Source organism: Neopsephotus bourkii, unplaced genomic scaffold (assembly GCF_033783945.1).
Source record: "Neopsephotus bourkii isolate Nb327-2 ecotype Australia unplaced genomic scaffold, CSIRO-AGI_Nbou_v1 NB_1780, whole genome shotgun sequence".
Taxonomy (NCBI): Eukaryota; Metazoa; Chordata; class Aves; order Psittaciformes; family Psittacidae; genus Neopsephotus; species Neopsephotus bourkii.
The window spans coordinates 11,996,252-12,011,352 of NW_026902254.1; the positions used below are offsets into that span (position 1 = coordinate 11,996,252).

The following is a 15,101-nucleotide window of genomic DNA, read 5'->3' on the forward strand; positions in this document are numbered from 1 at the left end:
GCTGCAGTGCAGGAAGAATTTAATTTGCTTTTTGTGGGATTTTTTTCCCTCTGAGTAGCAAGAGTTAACAGAGTAAGAAGCAGTGATTCTAAGATGCAGTACAGGAATTACTTCTCTGTCATTTGTGGTTTAAGAAAAGGGGGTGGTATTTAGCTCTTGAAAGGGCTTTAATGAATACTGTTTGTGGGTTTGAAAGCTAATGGTCAGAGGAGAGCAACAGAAACAGCCTTGGAGCTTTTAGGGTAAACCGATTGGCATTTTTCCTGATTGAGGTGATTGTTTCACCTCCTCTTTTTATCTGAGGATTTTTCACTATTGCCTTTTGTTGATATTCAAATTATATGCCGTTAAAGAATCCTTTTTTGTCTGAATGCAATGCTTTCTCCCCTCCTATAGAAAATCTGCTTGCCACAGACAGGCAGAGCATGTGTTTCTCTTGTCTTGGTTGGGTGCACAAATCTTTTATGTGTGCTGCTTCTTACCCTGTTGCCTAGACGATCACTGGCTTTCACTAAGGATGTCTGGTTCTCGTAAAGAGTTTGATGTGAAGCAGATTTTAAAAATCAGATGGAGGTGGTTTGGTCATCAGGCGTCAGCCCCTAACTCCGCAATTGAAAACCACCAGGGAGACTTCTGGAATAGAGGACAAAATGTAACAACTGGTGGCACAAAGTTTTTAGATTCAGGTAACCTTCCTTTAACATCAGTTGGTTACAGAAGGTCCAGCCAACAGGATTTCCAGAATTCACCTCCTTGGCCAATGGCATCCACCTCAGAGATCTCTACATTTGAATTCTCAGCAGACGACTGTGGAGGTGCACGTTGGCTTGACAGACAAGAGACAGATGATAGAGCAAGTGAAGAAGAAAATGAATCGGACAGCAGTTCATGCAGGTTAATTATTACTTTCCTATTATGAGAAATGTGGTTTCATTTCATGTTTAAAGATCGCATGCATATGTAGGCTAACCTTTTTCTAGATTAAAATGCTTCAGAAACCTGGCAGCTTCTGTGCATCAGAAACAAAAAATGATTTACTATCATGCTTCTGAGTGTTTACTAGGACCTTTTTAAATGGCAGCTTTAGTTAATGTGAATAAATAAAGCACAAATGTGGATGCACTCACTTGTGTTTTAAATAGTATACCAAGTACCTGCTGCTATGAACAAGGTACTGTTCATTACATGGTAATGTTATGGGTTTCTTTCTAAATTGTTTTGAAGGGACACTAATTTTTTAGTTATGCTGAGAATTAGTCCTATGCCAGTGAAAACTATGAAAATGTAAGCTTCTTGTGTCTCTTATCTGGTGCTTCCACGTGTTTCTATAGATGAGGGAGATGAAACTGTAAAGTTATTTAAATTATAAACCAAAGATTGCATTTTCCTTGTGTATATGCAACCTGAAGAAAAAATAATATTTAATCTATTGAAAGGCAACTAATTTGTGCTTTAAAGTGATTGCAGTTATCTGTCCAGGTGTCTTAAACTCTCTCAAGAAGAAAAAAATGGTTTTACTGTGTCTATAAAGGTGTTTTGGTGGTGTTCTTACATATCAGTGCTAAAGATGAGACTGTGAAATTCATTCTTAAATGAATGGTGTTTACCAGTTGTAAATTAGGCAAGTGAATAATCTTTCTTGTTAAGTATCAGTTTAATTTTTTTATTTCCTTTTATTGCATAAGTCAGCCATTCATTCACCACTAGAAGTATTTTTCCTGTTTCATAGTGCATGTAGTTCATGATAGTTAGCTTACCATTTCAAGTAAATTTCATTGCTTTCTTATGTTTAAGATAACTTTGCAGTGATACACATTTCAGAAAGTATGGCTGTTTTAAAGGGTACACTGCTTCATAAAGCCAGTTAAGGACAGATCAATATAGTTACAGCAGTTAAGTGTTTTGCATTTCCTAAGAGGAAAATTGGTTTAGTATAAGGGCAAAATAGTCCATAATGTAAACACTAAGTATTTATAGTTTATATAACCTTTAAAGATTCAGGGAAGGGAGGGGAGGGTAAAAATCCTTAGTAGTCAACACAGTGTATTTCTTTGTATCACTGAATGGCAAAAATACTAGAATGACAGGGAAAGGAAATCCTGCATACTGATGCTTCATAACAGCAGTCTTACCATGCTGTAACAACTAGGTAGCTATAAATAACTATTTTAAGTTATATTCAGTTATGAAATTTCAAATAATTGTGCCACTGGATAATATATATGATAGAGGCATAACATTACTTTCCATTTCAGCAAGTCTACTTGTGAAATTCTTATATACCTTACCACAGATAGGATATTCTCACCATAGGAAGGCAATCAATCAGTTTAGAAAAAGCATGTAATTTTAAGAGAGAAATATGTAGATTGAAATTATGAATTTGTTCTCAACTGTGGGAGAAGAATTTACATGTGACAGAACTGGTTTGTTACTTTGTAGAACTGGAGAACTCCAGATATTTATTTAGGGGGTGTGAGAGGTCTCTGTAGCATTGGTGGTGTTTGGGGTTTTTTTTTTGCATCAGAGCTTGTATACTACAGGAAGTGAGGATAGGGTTTGAATTTCGTAAATTTGAAGTATCTTTTTAATTACGTGCTTAATCTTATATAGTATATATAGTTATTTGTAATTCCTTTATTGTCTTGTAATTCTTCCTACTGTGTTAGTTTTATGCTTTAAGTATTTTAGATGAATTTTGAGCTCAGTGTTCGTGCAATTTGTGACTATGTAAAAACATGCTTTATATTGTTACCTGTATCTCTAATCTCATGGGGGGGCTGTACTTAAACCATGTTTTGTTCACTCCCTTTGTTAAGAATGGATAAGCTGTTGGGCAGACTGCGTAAGTCTGCCTGACAGCTGGTATATTTCTGATGTTAAGAAGTTAGTTAAACAGGTTTTTTTGTTAGTGTAAAACAACTTCTTATGGACTGCGGGAGAGGGGGAATAAAACTACTTTCATCTATGCAGTTTTCAAAGGGCTTTTCTCCCCCCATGTGAAAACCCTGTTACACCCACTAGAAACAAATAATGTGTATGAAAAAAATCCTTTTTATAAACTTCTTGTAGAAGCTGTGGACTTACCTTACTTCTTCACTCCTCTGTAATTTACTACTGGGTTACAAGCCCTAAAAGCATGAAGTGATAGAAACAGCTCTACTATTTTGTGTGTATCAATCATCCTTCCTCTTTTCCATATCAAATAACACAGGTAGAAAAGCATTTTGATCAGGTCTTTGTTATTACAAAAGCTTTAGATCATTATGTGATTCATTTAGAGAGCCACTGTAGAACTCATCTGTTATTAGTATAGAGCTTGGTGGCATAAGGGGTACACAGATTTCAAGCTTAGTACCAGATCTTTCACCAGGGGCTGCATTTGAGATGCAAGCAGATTATCCGGATTCAGGGATCAGAGCTAGTCGGCTATGATGCTGTTCACATCATACTCCTGTGTGGTGTTTGTAATCAGCATTAGCTTGAATGATTGTTTACTGGCCTGGTGAGATTTGAATTCTTTTGCTGGTTTTCGTCTCTATTTCCTGCACTGCTGCTGTTTAACTCTCCTGCATTCCTGAGGTCATCACTTTGGATTCGTACACTCTTTAAAATTTTCCAACAGCTGTGCAGACTCTGGTATAGTAAATTTAAGCCTATTAGCAACAGCTTTGTTTTTCTTGACTTTTTGTGAGTGCCATCTTAGCAGTCCACAGACCTTGAAGGCACAGTGGATATCAGGCTAAAAAATACCTAGAGCATACCTAGCGTGCAGAATATTGCATCTGGTTCATTTCATCCAGGCATGCATTAAAATATTTGAATTAGTTTACTGCAGATTTAAGTATGGAAATTTATTCAAACATAAAATGTATATTTATATTTGAATGTTAAATACAAACAGTATTTCAGAATTCATCAGTTGTGTCCTAAGCTTGAACAGCATAATACGATATCGGTAACTGATTTTAAGACAAGGTCTAAATGTACCGTGTGGTAGCTACTCTACAGTACTGCTCTGTATGAACAGCCTTGGAGTAGTACACTCTTAAGTTCCAATCTAAGCCTACCCCTCCCCAACAATTTTCAGTCTACAAAAAACTTTGATTATGTCCTTTTTTACTTTCACCTCAGTCTTACTGAACTCTGAGGCTTTAAGTTCTTTAGGGACCCCCAACTGTGCTGTGTATTTTCTGTATATCTCCTATCACAACATAATGCAAACTGTAAATAAGGACAGTTCATAGATTCCCTAATAGTGGCATGATAGTAGTATGATACTTGAGATCAGCTGAAAAACTGTAAAAAGGAAATTTTTGCTAGATACAGGCACAAATTCGATGAAAAAAAGAAACTTTGTTATTGAAAGAAAAGTTGTTTTACAGGAGAAAATCTCTAGCCTCTTGTTTTCTTCCATGCCACTGCTAAAATTCTTTCATTTTCCTTGGTGCCTGTTACACCTTTGCTTGGGCTGTCTGTAAACGTTTGAAAAGGGTTAGTGCAGCACAGTTACATAGCATAGATGAGGCAGATTTAATGTGGTAAGCTTGAACAGTAGATGAAGGGGCTTCAGCATGGACTTTACAAAGTCACAGGCGTTTCCACTTATTTTTTGGAGTAGATGTTTTCCAGACAAAATGTGCATTAGTGGTGACATTTGTATGGGTATACAAATTCACTGCACTAAATCCAAGACATCTCTTAAAAGCAAGTCAGGGAACATCAGTGCTGTAATGAAAGATCTAGCTGTGGTGAAACATGCCTATGTTTCATGTTAACAAGTAAAGATGCGGTAGTATTTGTATAGCAGGCTGTACATGTCTTTGGGCTAGCATAGGTAACACTGAAGTCTGTGCTCCAGCTTCTCATGTCTGTTGTTCCTCATGCTAGTTAGATTAAGGCTAATGCAGATACATTAGTGTTTGCTTGAACCTATGCCTTTTGATTGCAAGATTGTAGTTCTGGCAGTTGCTATAATTCTTTTTAGCACAGAGTAAATCACTAGCCCTCAAATTCACATGCATTTATACCCTTTCTGTGCTTTTCTGTCTCTGCAGAGTCACTTTTTTCCTCTTGCTATTGTCTTCCCTTTTCTTGAATTATGATACACATTGGATTTTTGGCAGTCTCTGTTGTCACCTTCTGTGGCTTCCTCCTTTTATTTATGCTCTTCCCAGCCTTTGGGATAGTGTCCTGATTTTTACTCTTGCTTACTTTTTCCAAGAATCCTTTCGGCATCCTTCTTTTCAACAGAGCTCATTCTCCGTAGCTGAGGTTCTTGTCGTGTTAACTTTGAAGAAGGAAATATTTTACTGCTTACAAAATATATGAAATCGTGGAAGCTGGTGTATTATTATTATTTTAGCAAGTTTTGTTCTGGTCTTGGTGGGCAATAAAACGTCGGCTAGCTTGAAGACAACAATGTGAACAACCAGATTGTTAAAAAAATACATTTTAAACTATTTTGAAACATTGTATGTAAAAACTGCAAGGAAGTTGTAAAAATTCAATTTATCTTGATATGTAATTTGTTCAAGGGGAGATACACTCTGTCTTCTCTGATGTGTATGACCTGAGCAGTTGACTACCCTAGCCTAAAGATTTGAAATTGCAACAGATCTTCTAATTATGTTATTTAAAAAAAAAAAAAAAAAAAAGGAAAACAACCTTGAGATCTTGTGCTTATTATGGTGTCTGGCAAATGCAATGTCCTGTCTCAAAGTAGACAATTAGCTTATCTTTTGGCTGCATAGGGCTGTTTTGGTTTTAATTGGGAAGTCCAGGTACTGGAGATTCATCTCTTCTAGTCAAAGAACAAATGCTTTTGCTGGTTTTCAGTAATAGTGAAATTTACAGCTTACTGGTGATTCACTGGAGTAAATTCCATATGCTTCATTTATGATTGTGGAGTTTTGATTTGATCAGTCAAACACTGGCTTTTGATTTCATTGGCATTATACTTGTGTTTGCATTACACTAATGTATGCAGGTGAATGGAGAGTACTATGCCTTATTTGTCTTCCTTTTATTGTCTTCTCTAAACACAAGGGAGTTGCACCTGTTTTCCTGCACACACATAATCATTTTCATCACTTACATCTAGATTGTTTCTATTATTTTGAACCTTTTTGGGGTGTGAATTAATGAAAAAAATTAGTACTTTTGCTATTTTTCTTCATTAACATTTTGGGATACTTACTTTTTTAATATCCATATATGTTGAGATGTCTAAATTGCTTTATTGATTTTTCTGGTTATTGTCATATTTATAAGGGTAATATTCTTTATGCATGCATTCAGAATTAAAATGTTGATGTCAGTTACTTTATTTTCTGAGAAACAAAGTGGTGTTCAGTGGAACCACGGTAGTGAGGAGAAAACCATGTGTTTGGGGTTTTTTCCTATCTCTACAGTTTTCCCACTGTTTGCTACTTCTAATGCTTTCATCCACACTCAGTTTGTGTTAGAGAAACATATGCAAAACAGAATTTAAGTCAGTTCTATGCATAAGTTATTCTTGCTCAGTTCCTATTTTGCACTGTTTTCAGTGCATCTGTGAAAGCCATTTGGGTTGGTGTGTAGTGCTGCCCGCAGATTTCAACAGTGTAGATAGAGCATTTGCTTTAGAAACCAAACTAAAAGGTACCATGTTTATGCAGTTATGTTCTGCATCTGTCCCTTTTTAGTGAGACAATGCCTTAAGGAACTAAGGAGAAAGGAGAAGAGCTGGACTTTTGGTAGGTGGAGTGGGGAAAAAGAGACAGAGCATATAAATCTTTTGAAAAACAGACTTCATTTGTTGATACTGTGAACCAGCCACTTGAGTAGATGAAGTAGCAGTATATTTGGGGTATTTTCTCCATCAAAATTTTGCACATAGAAATGCCATTGTAACACTGCCTGTCTGCTTTGTCCAGTCAAAGCTCTAGTCACCAGCTGCACTTCAGCACGTCTAGTCTGGTCTAGTGAAAGGTGTCTCTGCCCCTGGCCAAGGAGGTCAGAAATAGGTGATCTTTAAGGTCCCTTCCAACCTAAACCATTCTGTGATTCTATGTTGCTTCTGTCAAACAAAGTCTGGCTTTTTAATGAAAGTAAATAAGCTTTTACTTGCTGCAAGAGGTTAGAAAAGACAAAGTGGTATTGTATAGAAGGCCAGCATCTGTACTACATAGCCTTGATCTAACTGCATCACTCTTATCATGCAGTAAAAATACATTTTTGCAGATTCATAGGCTTTCAAATTATCTTGCAGAGAAGTTGACCCTTTTTAGAAGTACAGGTGAAGCTACAGCTGAATTAGGCGAACTGATTGTGACAGTAGAACAGTGTTAAATACAAGTGAATTTACACAAAATTTTCAGAGAACTTTTTTAGACAATTTTACCTTTATTTAAAAAAATAGAATTAATTTCAAATTTTGGATTTTGTTCCTCTTTGTTCCAAAATGAATAGCTTGAAATGTGTATTTGATTTTTTTTTCTCACTCATAATGAAGTCTTCATGGCTTCATTTTTATTTAAAAAACAAGCATGGAGACTTTTAGCCTAGAAGATGCCATCCTAAAAATAATTTTAAATGCATAAAATTCTTGAAAAACATTTGCAACCTTTGTTATGGGCAAGTTAATACTTACTGGAATTCATAGGTTGTTAGCTAATAAGTAATTGCTATAAAATAACCATTGTAACTCCTTTATTTACTTAAAATAAGTAAAATAACAAATCCTGTTAACAGGAACAGACTGTGTTTCTCCCCAGTAAAACTGGAAGAACACTGGTGCCTCTCTTGAGAGAGTAAGTTTATTAAAAGTGGGAGGGAGGAAGGCTTGTATATGTTGTAATTTCATTTATTTTTATATTGAAAACTGTGCTGTGGCTTTAAGCTACAACAATGAACCCTGAAACAACAGCAGGAAGAGGAGGTGTGTATTCAGCTCTTCAATGGTAGTCATCATAAGTGCTTTAACTTTCGAAACTCATTTCTGGCCACTTTACTAGCCCAGTTGCTCCATTTCTCTGCAGTGAACTATTAGATTAGGCAGAGCTCTTTATTCCATTCTACTTCAAGAAATAAAATCCATTAGAAATGAATGGTTTTACAGCATGGCTTATAATTTTGGTTTCAAAAGGCATACTCTTACATAAATTCTTAATTAGACAGAGCAGTTGAAGAAAGCTAGCATCTTTACTATATGAATCACCAGGGTAGTAAAATGTGTAGCTAGCATGGGAAAGATCTTGTCCTTAGGATAACTTTATTCTTTATTTTTACAATCAACCTGAAATTGTACCATACTTAATAAAAATCAGTCAGTGCTAGATGGGATCTTTTTGACATAAGTAGGGAAAGAAAAGAAGGACTTAAGAGAAGTGTGACTGAAGTTTAAGACTGCAGAAAGGAAACCCTACCAACTGACATTCTAAGGTATTCTTAACAATATTTCCACTGAACATTTTAAAAATAGTCTCTTAAAGGAGTCTGCAGAAAGGGTTCTTTGGTACATTTGTCTTGTTTGCTGAGATCCTCAGTCTTTAATGTAATTTTCTTAGTAGTACGTGTGATGTTCCCCTCTAGCCAGTGTATAGGGAAAATTCATACTACACTTAAATTTGAGTTGAGAGGCAAATCCAAAAGGAGCAGAGCTGCCTTGATATTCAATGCTGCAGGACCTCATGGCTGACTGTTTTCTTAGAGCGTGGGATTCACAGGTCAGTGCTAGATACCCAGGTTTCCTCTCTCTGAGCGGAAGGGATGTGGGCCAAGAATTTTGGAAGCCATTTCAGTACTACTGGGAGAGAGAAAAGCAGCTCCTCCCCTGCTCTGTTCTTCCCTTGCTGTGTGTTCTCCAGAGCTGTCATGGCTGTGGCTAAATGGAACTGTGAAACAGATTTATAAAACAGTTCGCAATAGGTATAGATACCTTTGAAGCTCTATCTTCCCTTTTTTTGCAAGTACTTCAACTATTGGACTCATTCATGTTCTCTTTATGGACCACTGAAGCTTCATCTTTCTTTCCTTTTTTCCTTCCTTGTGGAAAATGGTTGGAAGTTAATGGCTGGAGGACAGGTATACAGAGCTGGACTTCTTCAGGTGAGGAGCTAACTCTTCTATATCCTGAGTAAGTGCTTTATGGTGAGTAGTGGAAAATAGACACCACTGCACTTATTTTTCCTTACTGAACAAGACTGGTGACTGCTGCTGAGTTCTCTGCAGAACGCCTATGTATGCAGTCTGGCAATGCTCTAGTGAGGATGCGGTCCAGCAAACTGCTGGCTCGCCTTTTTCCTTCTGCGTGCTAGTTTGTTGCTACTTCAGCTCTATCTGTACAACTCTTGGTGAGATTGTGATGTAGATCTGTCCCTGATACCATGTGAAGTTCTTTTTATCATTAAGAATAGGGTTAATTTGAGGAATCTGGGTTAAAATATGGTTCAACCAAAAAAAGCCCCAACAAAACCCAAAACCCCAGCCTTTGCCAACACAATTGAGGATGTGATAAATTGTGATAAGAAATGAATTTCGTAAGCATTTTCTTGTTGACCAGTTCTTTTGACTTGTTTTTCTTTTGCAGGCCTGGTGGTTTATGAATTGCTTTCTCTGAGTATTTGTTGCTCATTCACTGTGACAATGCCATCGGGTTTTGCCAGTGTAATGTTTTTTTGTGGTTACGTGGGTTACATGGTTACATTTTTCACCTATATGAGTTCATTGATTCACTTTCCAAAATGGCCACAAAGAATAGTTGTTTCAGTTTGTCAGAGGGCCAGTGGTGGAGCAGAGCAAGTGACTCACAGTGGCTGAGAAGTGAAATAAATGGCTGACCGCAACTTCAGAGCGCACATGCAAGATAAAGTCCTCCAAGGGAAGTAGGCTCATTTCTGATCCCTCACTAGATACAGGTTTAAATTCATAGAATCACAGAATAGTTAGGGTTGGAAAGGGCCTTAAGATCATCAAGTTCCAACCCCCCTGCCATGGGCAGGGACACCTCGCTCTGAACCATATCACCCAGGGCCTCGTCCAACCTGGCCTTGAGCGCTGCCAGGGATGGAGCATTCACAACCTCCCTGGGCAACCTATTCCAGTGCCTCACTACCCTAACAGGAAAGAATTTCCTCCTTATATCCAATCTAAACTTCCCCTGTTTGAGTTTTAACCCATTTCCCCTTGTCCTATCACTACAGTACCTAATGAAGAGTCCCTCCCCAACATCCCTATATGCCCCCTTCAGATACTGGAAGGCTGCTATGAGGTCTCCACACAGCCTTCTCTTCCCCAGGCTGAACAGCCCCAACTTTCTCAGCCTGTCTTCATACTGGAGGTGCTCCAGTCTCCTGATCATCCTCATGGTCCTCCTCCGGACTTGTTCCAACAGATCCATGTCCTTTTTATATTGAGGACACCAGAACTGCACACAATGCTCCAAGTGAGGTCTCACAAGAGCAGAGTAAAGGGGCAGGATCACCTCCTTCGACCTGCTGGTCACACTCCTTTTGATGCAGCCCAGGATATGGTTGGCTTTCAGTACAGAACATTTTCTGCTGAAAATTCAGACTTTGTTTTTGAGGAGCTGTCTTGAAATTAATATCTTAGGCCGAGGACTGAGCTAAGTCTCTTGGTAGATTTAGCCCTGAGTGTGCTGCCTGAGTTCATGGCATTGTGAAAAATGTGCCTGCATTGTGGAAAAGTAAGTAGTAAAGAGTTAAAGAACTGTGAGCAAGCAGAAGTGCTTCCTACAGTGTACATAATTAGGATTCATTTCCTTCATGTCCTAGGCCAGTGCATTCCTTTTGCATTTTCTCTGTTCCTCTTTTTTCCCAAGGTGCTGCGGGAATGGATCAGAATAGTTTTATTTCCCATCCACCCTTTTTTTTCCTGTGTTGGCTTCTAACTGTGCGGGGTCTCATTTCAGACATGAGGCCTCATGCAGTAGGAGTGGTGGTATATGGATGTGTTTCTTGATTATTTCTTTCCCCCCCCCGCTGCATGCCCACACACTCTCACTAGCACCATATATGCTGAGTTTTGTTCTACCACTTTAGCCTAAGTGTGAAACAAAGCTTTAACATACATGTGAAGTAAGACTTCAACATGTGGCAGAGAGATGTTTGATTCCTTATTGCATCTTTCTGTTGCTTTTTTAGTTTGCAGGATCCTGGTAGATGTCTGTTCTTTCTTAACCACCTGATAATGCCATAGATACCATCACTGGACTGATCTTTCTGTGTCTGTTAGTTGAAGAGTACAATATTAAATGATGGTACCTATTTCACAAGGGTTTAGATTAGGTTTGAAGAGAGAAAGTATGAAAATGAAGAGGAATTAAATAGCAAGGGAATATGTATTAAATCATGTATATAATTTTTAAAATCACATGTGATTTTTGCTCATCATCTGTAGGCAGAATCACTGCACCTCAGTATTGTGTGAACTAAGATTTCTGTTACTGTTTTCAGCAGAACCTCCAACAGCAGCCATACCTTATCATCTTGTCAAACTATGGAGCCCTGTACCTCAGATGAATTTTTCCAGGCTCTCAACCACGCTGAACAGACTTTTAAAAAGATGGAGAATTATCTTAGACACAAACAGCTGTGTGATGTCGTGTTAGTTGCTGGTGATCGTAGAATTCCAGCTCACAGGTAAGCTTATTATAATTTGAAATAAAGTTCATATTCGTTTACAAATGCACCTTCAAAGTGTGTCCTGTGTTTTGTTTAAAGAATGTCAGAACATCCTAAACAGTTTAGAATACTTTAAACACACTTATGTTTAACGGGTTTTTTTGGAAACTAAAGGTTAATGTTTTTTTATATGTGATACAGCATCAAAACAATTGTGATGTTTTCATGTTCTTCTTTTTCTCTTCAAGCATATAGTAATATATTTGTGTAACAAAACAAAACCCCCAAAAGTCCCAAATGCATCCCCAGAATATTCTAAGTAGTAGTGGTTTCTATATCATGGAATGATGTAAAAAAAAATAATAATAATTTTAGTTTTAATTTTTTGTTTGTATTCATAATTGGCAATAAGGACAGTCATCTGTCCACATAAAGTTTATTTGCTCCTGTAGTAAGAAGAGTCCTTTGATAGTATGTTACTGAACACTGACAGTAAATGTTAGATGGCTAAATTAGAGCAAACATTGCCCTACCTGTCTGTGTAATTAACAGATCGTATAGCATGCCTCTTAAAAGCTAGGAAAATTCCAAAAATAGTGAAACGAAAATATGAATAAGTGAAGTACATTACCATATTTAATGCACAGTATTAATAGCTCCAATAGGACCTTAGGTTTAAAGTAAGCTGTCGTTTCGTTAGAAATAACAACCTAAAGCATTCCTGTTTTCCACTGCTCATTCCTACCCTAACAGTGAAACTACAGCTTAATACTGCAATAGTAAAAAGATGGGAAGAGGTTGCTGGTTTGGGTTTGGTATTTTTCTTGAAAAGCTAGATCATTGCTTTTATTCAGATATCATCCACACTGTTATGCTGATACAAGTGAGGGATTGATGATACATGGGGGTGGGAACTGACTTGAGCATAGAGGCAGTTATACTGTAACTTGGTATTGCTCTCTAAGACTTCATTTTATAAAACTTCATTTTTAAACCATCGAGACTATCCCTGATTTTTCCAAGTTGATTTAAGTAAATCTTACTGCAGTTACTGCTAAAATGTGTGGTCCTGCTCTCGTCCCTTCAACCCCTAGCCTGAATTCCTTTGTAAACACTTAGAGCCACTTAGTTGTGGATGATAATGAATCGGTTTTGGAGAGACACTAGGGTGAGCAAGATGATTTGTTTTTCCCTGTTGCTACAGAGTTGCTTAAGATTGGTCTTCAATCTGTTCAAATTAGTTGCAAAACTGCATTGTCCCTGTGGAGCGTGAATCAGATGAAAACAGAGAATGCACACACCCCTGGTGGATTTGCACCCGTGGAAGTAATTTTGAAGTCAAAGAGTTTTGGAGTGCTGTAAACATGAAAAATAGTGATAAAGAATATAATATATTATTAATATTATCAATTTGTTACGAAATAAGGAAATAATTTTACTTTATGTGGCTGAGGTAGCACGTTTGCAGCATACAGGTCTGGAGTATGGATTATGTAACAGTTAAAAAGTGCAGAAAGGGTGCAGGGGACAGCTGCGAATGTCTGCAAGATACTTATTTTTTAACTAGAGAAACTGAAAGACTACAGGCTGAAAAGTTCTATAATGTGCTTCATACCTGTTTCTTGTTTACTTAGAGAACTGTCTTTGCTCCGTGGTTGTATCTATTTCTGTAATGCTGTAGGCATACGCTACCACCTGTTGTTTGCTCTGGTCTTAGAAGGAAAAACATCTTGCTGTAGTTGGTATTTTGTGTTTTAAATATGCATGAAATTGAAGGCCAAAGAAGAACACCTTGTGCTTGTAGCAGGAAGTGGGAGGCTTATGATTGTCCTTAGCTCACTTCATAAGGTTGGAGAAACTTGGAAATAAGCTTTGCCTTTTGCACAGCAAGTTCTTCCTCTCACTATTTTGCTTTCACAGGGAAAAGTAGCAATAACTGCAGTCTTCATCCGAGTATGTCCAGAGTACCTCACTGAAAGCTGAACTTTTCCTTAGTGGGAAAGATAAAGGTGAAAATCCTAAATTTGGTTCAGCAATTTATAGGAATTCAGTAGGAAGAGTGACTTTATGTATTTGTAGCTGAGGTTATAAGAAAAACATTCTGTAGGCTTTTTGTCATTGCCTACATCCAAGTTCTCACTTCTTCAGTACTGACTGCAGGTTGGAGCAGTCGGTGTATTTCAGAACACTACTGATTATTTTCTTAAAATATAATGGAAGATGTATTAAATACCTATAAGCTTAATAGCTTAGTGATCTCAGATGTCTAATAAAATAGAAAGTTAATTTACACTGAACAGCTTTTCCTTTAACTTTTTCTTTTTTAAAGATAAAATGGGTTTTCTTAATATGAGGTCACACAGAATTTTTAGGAAGGGACAGTTTTCATTATTATAAATCATGCTTACCTATAGAGAGGAGTTTTCAGGTTTTCTGTTTTGAACCTGATATTTTCTGTGTTCACTGCAATTTCAGATGTCTAAGTCATTACATTCCTATTTACTATGTTCAGCTAACTGCTGTATCCATAGCAGAAGTTTGTTCTATTTTGTAACCTGCTGATCAGAACATTCACCATAAGAAAAGGGTCTGTGTAAATTCTTAGCCGGAGAGGATTTACAGCCTGCTCTGTAGCCTCAAACCAGCAATCTGAAAGTCTGTTCAGAGACATTTTTCTTTTCTTCCTGTTGACACTGAAAGATGGAAGTGCAAAAGCTATGGGACTGAAGGAAAGAAAGCAAATGGAAGCTTATGTGCTCTAGGGGTTAGAAGGCTTGTCTGGAAGAGCACAAACCCTGGTTTGCAGACTTTATCTTGAGGCTTACTTACCTTTGTACTTCTTTACCACATTTTAATAATACTTCCTTTCTTTCATAGTCTGTATTGCCTTAGTTTGTAAATCCTTCACCACAACATGTTTTTGTTTTTAGCTACAAGTTTATAGAAGTTTAACACAAAGTCAAAATATATAAAAAAGCAGTTGTATGATTATGTTAAAAAAGGTGCTATTGCTGCTAACAGTGTGGTTGTTCTGAAAAAAATCACAAAGGGTTTATTATAATCAGCAGCAAATAGAAGCAGCAAATGAATTTTGAAACATTTGATTTCTCTTGAAGAGCTGCAATTGGAAATCATTTTAACATAACCATACTGCATGTATTTTTACATATTGCTTGCTTTTAAACAAATTTAACTTAAATAAATAGATATATATTAGTAGTGTTGGATAGTACCACTTGCATATACTGCTTTTATTACTAACATGCTTTGTTATCAAGAATAGAAACTAGGTGAAGCCACCAGTGTATGAGGTGCTTCGTAATAGGATGCATAAACTATTCAGCATCACCTTACATCTTCAATGAATGCTATTAATGTCTTCCCTATTTTCAGTTGTTACACAGCCACAAACAAGACATTGCCTAGGAAGTGTCCCATTTATCTTTAAGATGTTAAGAAGCTTCACTACCTTCTGTC

General features: G+C 37.1%; 1 protein-coding gene across 8 annotated transcripts in view; it reads left to right on the top strand.

The window, feature by feature from the left end:
* KLHL5 (kelch like family member 5) overlaps nucleotides 1-15,101 on the top strand; it is a 59,526-nt gene that overhangs the window by 18,671 nt on the left and 25,754 nt on the right. For 3 of the 8 annotated variants that reach the window (XM_061379929.1, XM_061379924.1, XM_061379926.1), the window contains one exon: nucleotides 11,457-11,642. In XM_061379929.1, the coding sequence (XP_061235913.1) occupies nucleotides 11,500-11,642 (143 nt within the window). In that variant the 5' untranslated portion in view covers nucleotides 11,457-11,499. Of the gene's footprint in view, nucleotides 1-487; nucleotides 895-11,456; nucleotides 11,643-15,101 lie in introns of those variants that run through there. The other 5 variants (XM_061379928.1, XM_061379925.1, XM_061379927.1 and 2 more) reach the window with 3 other exon arrangements.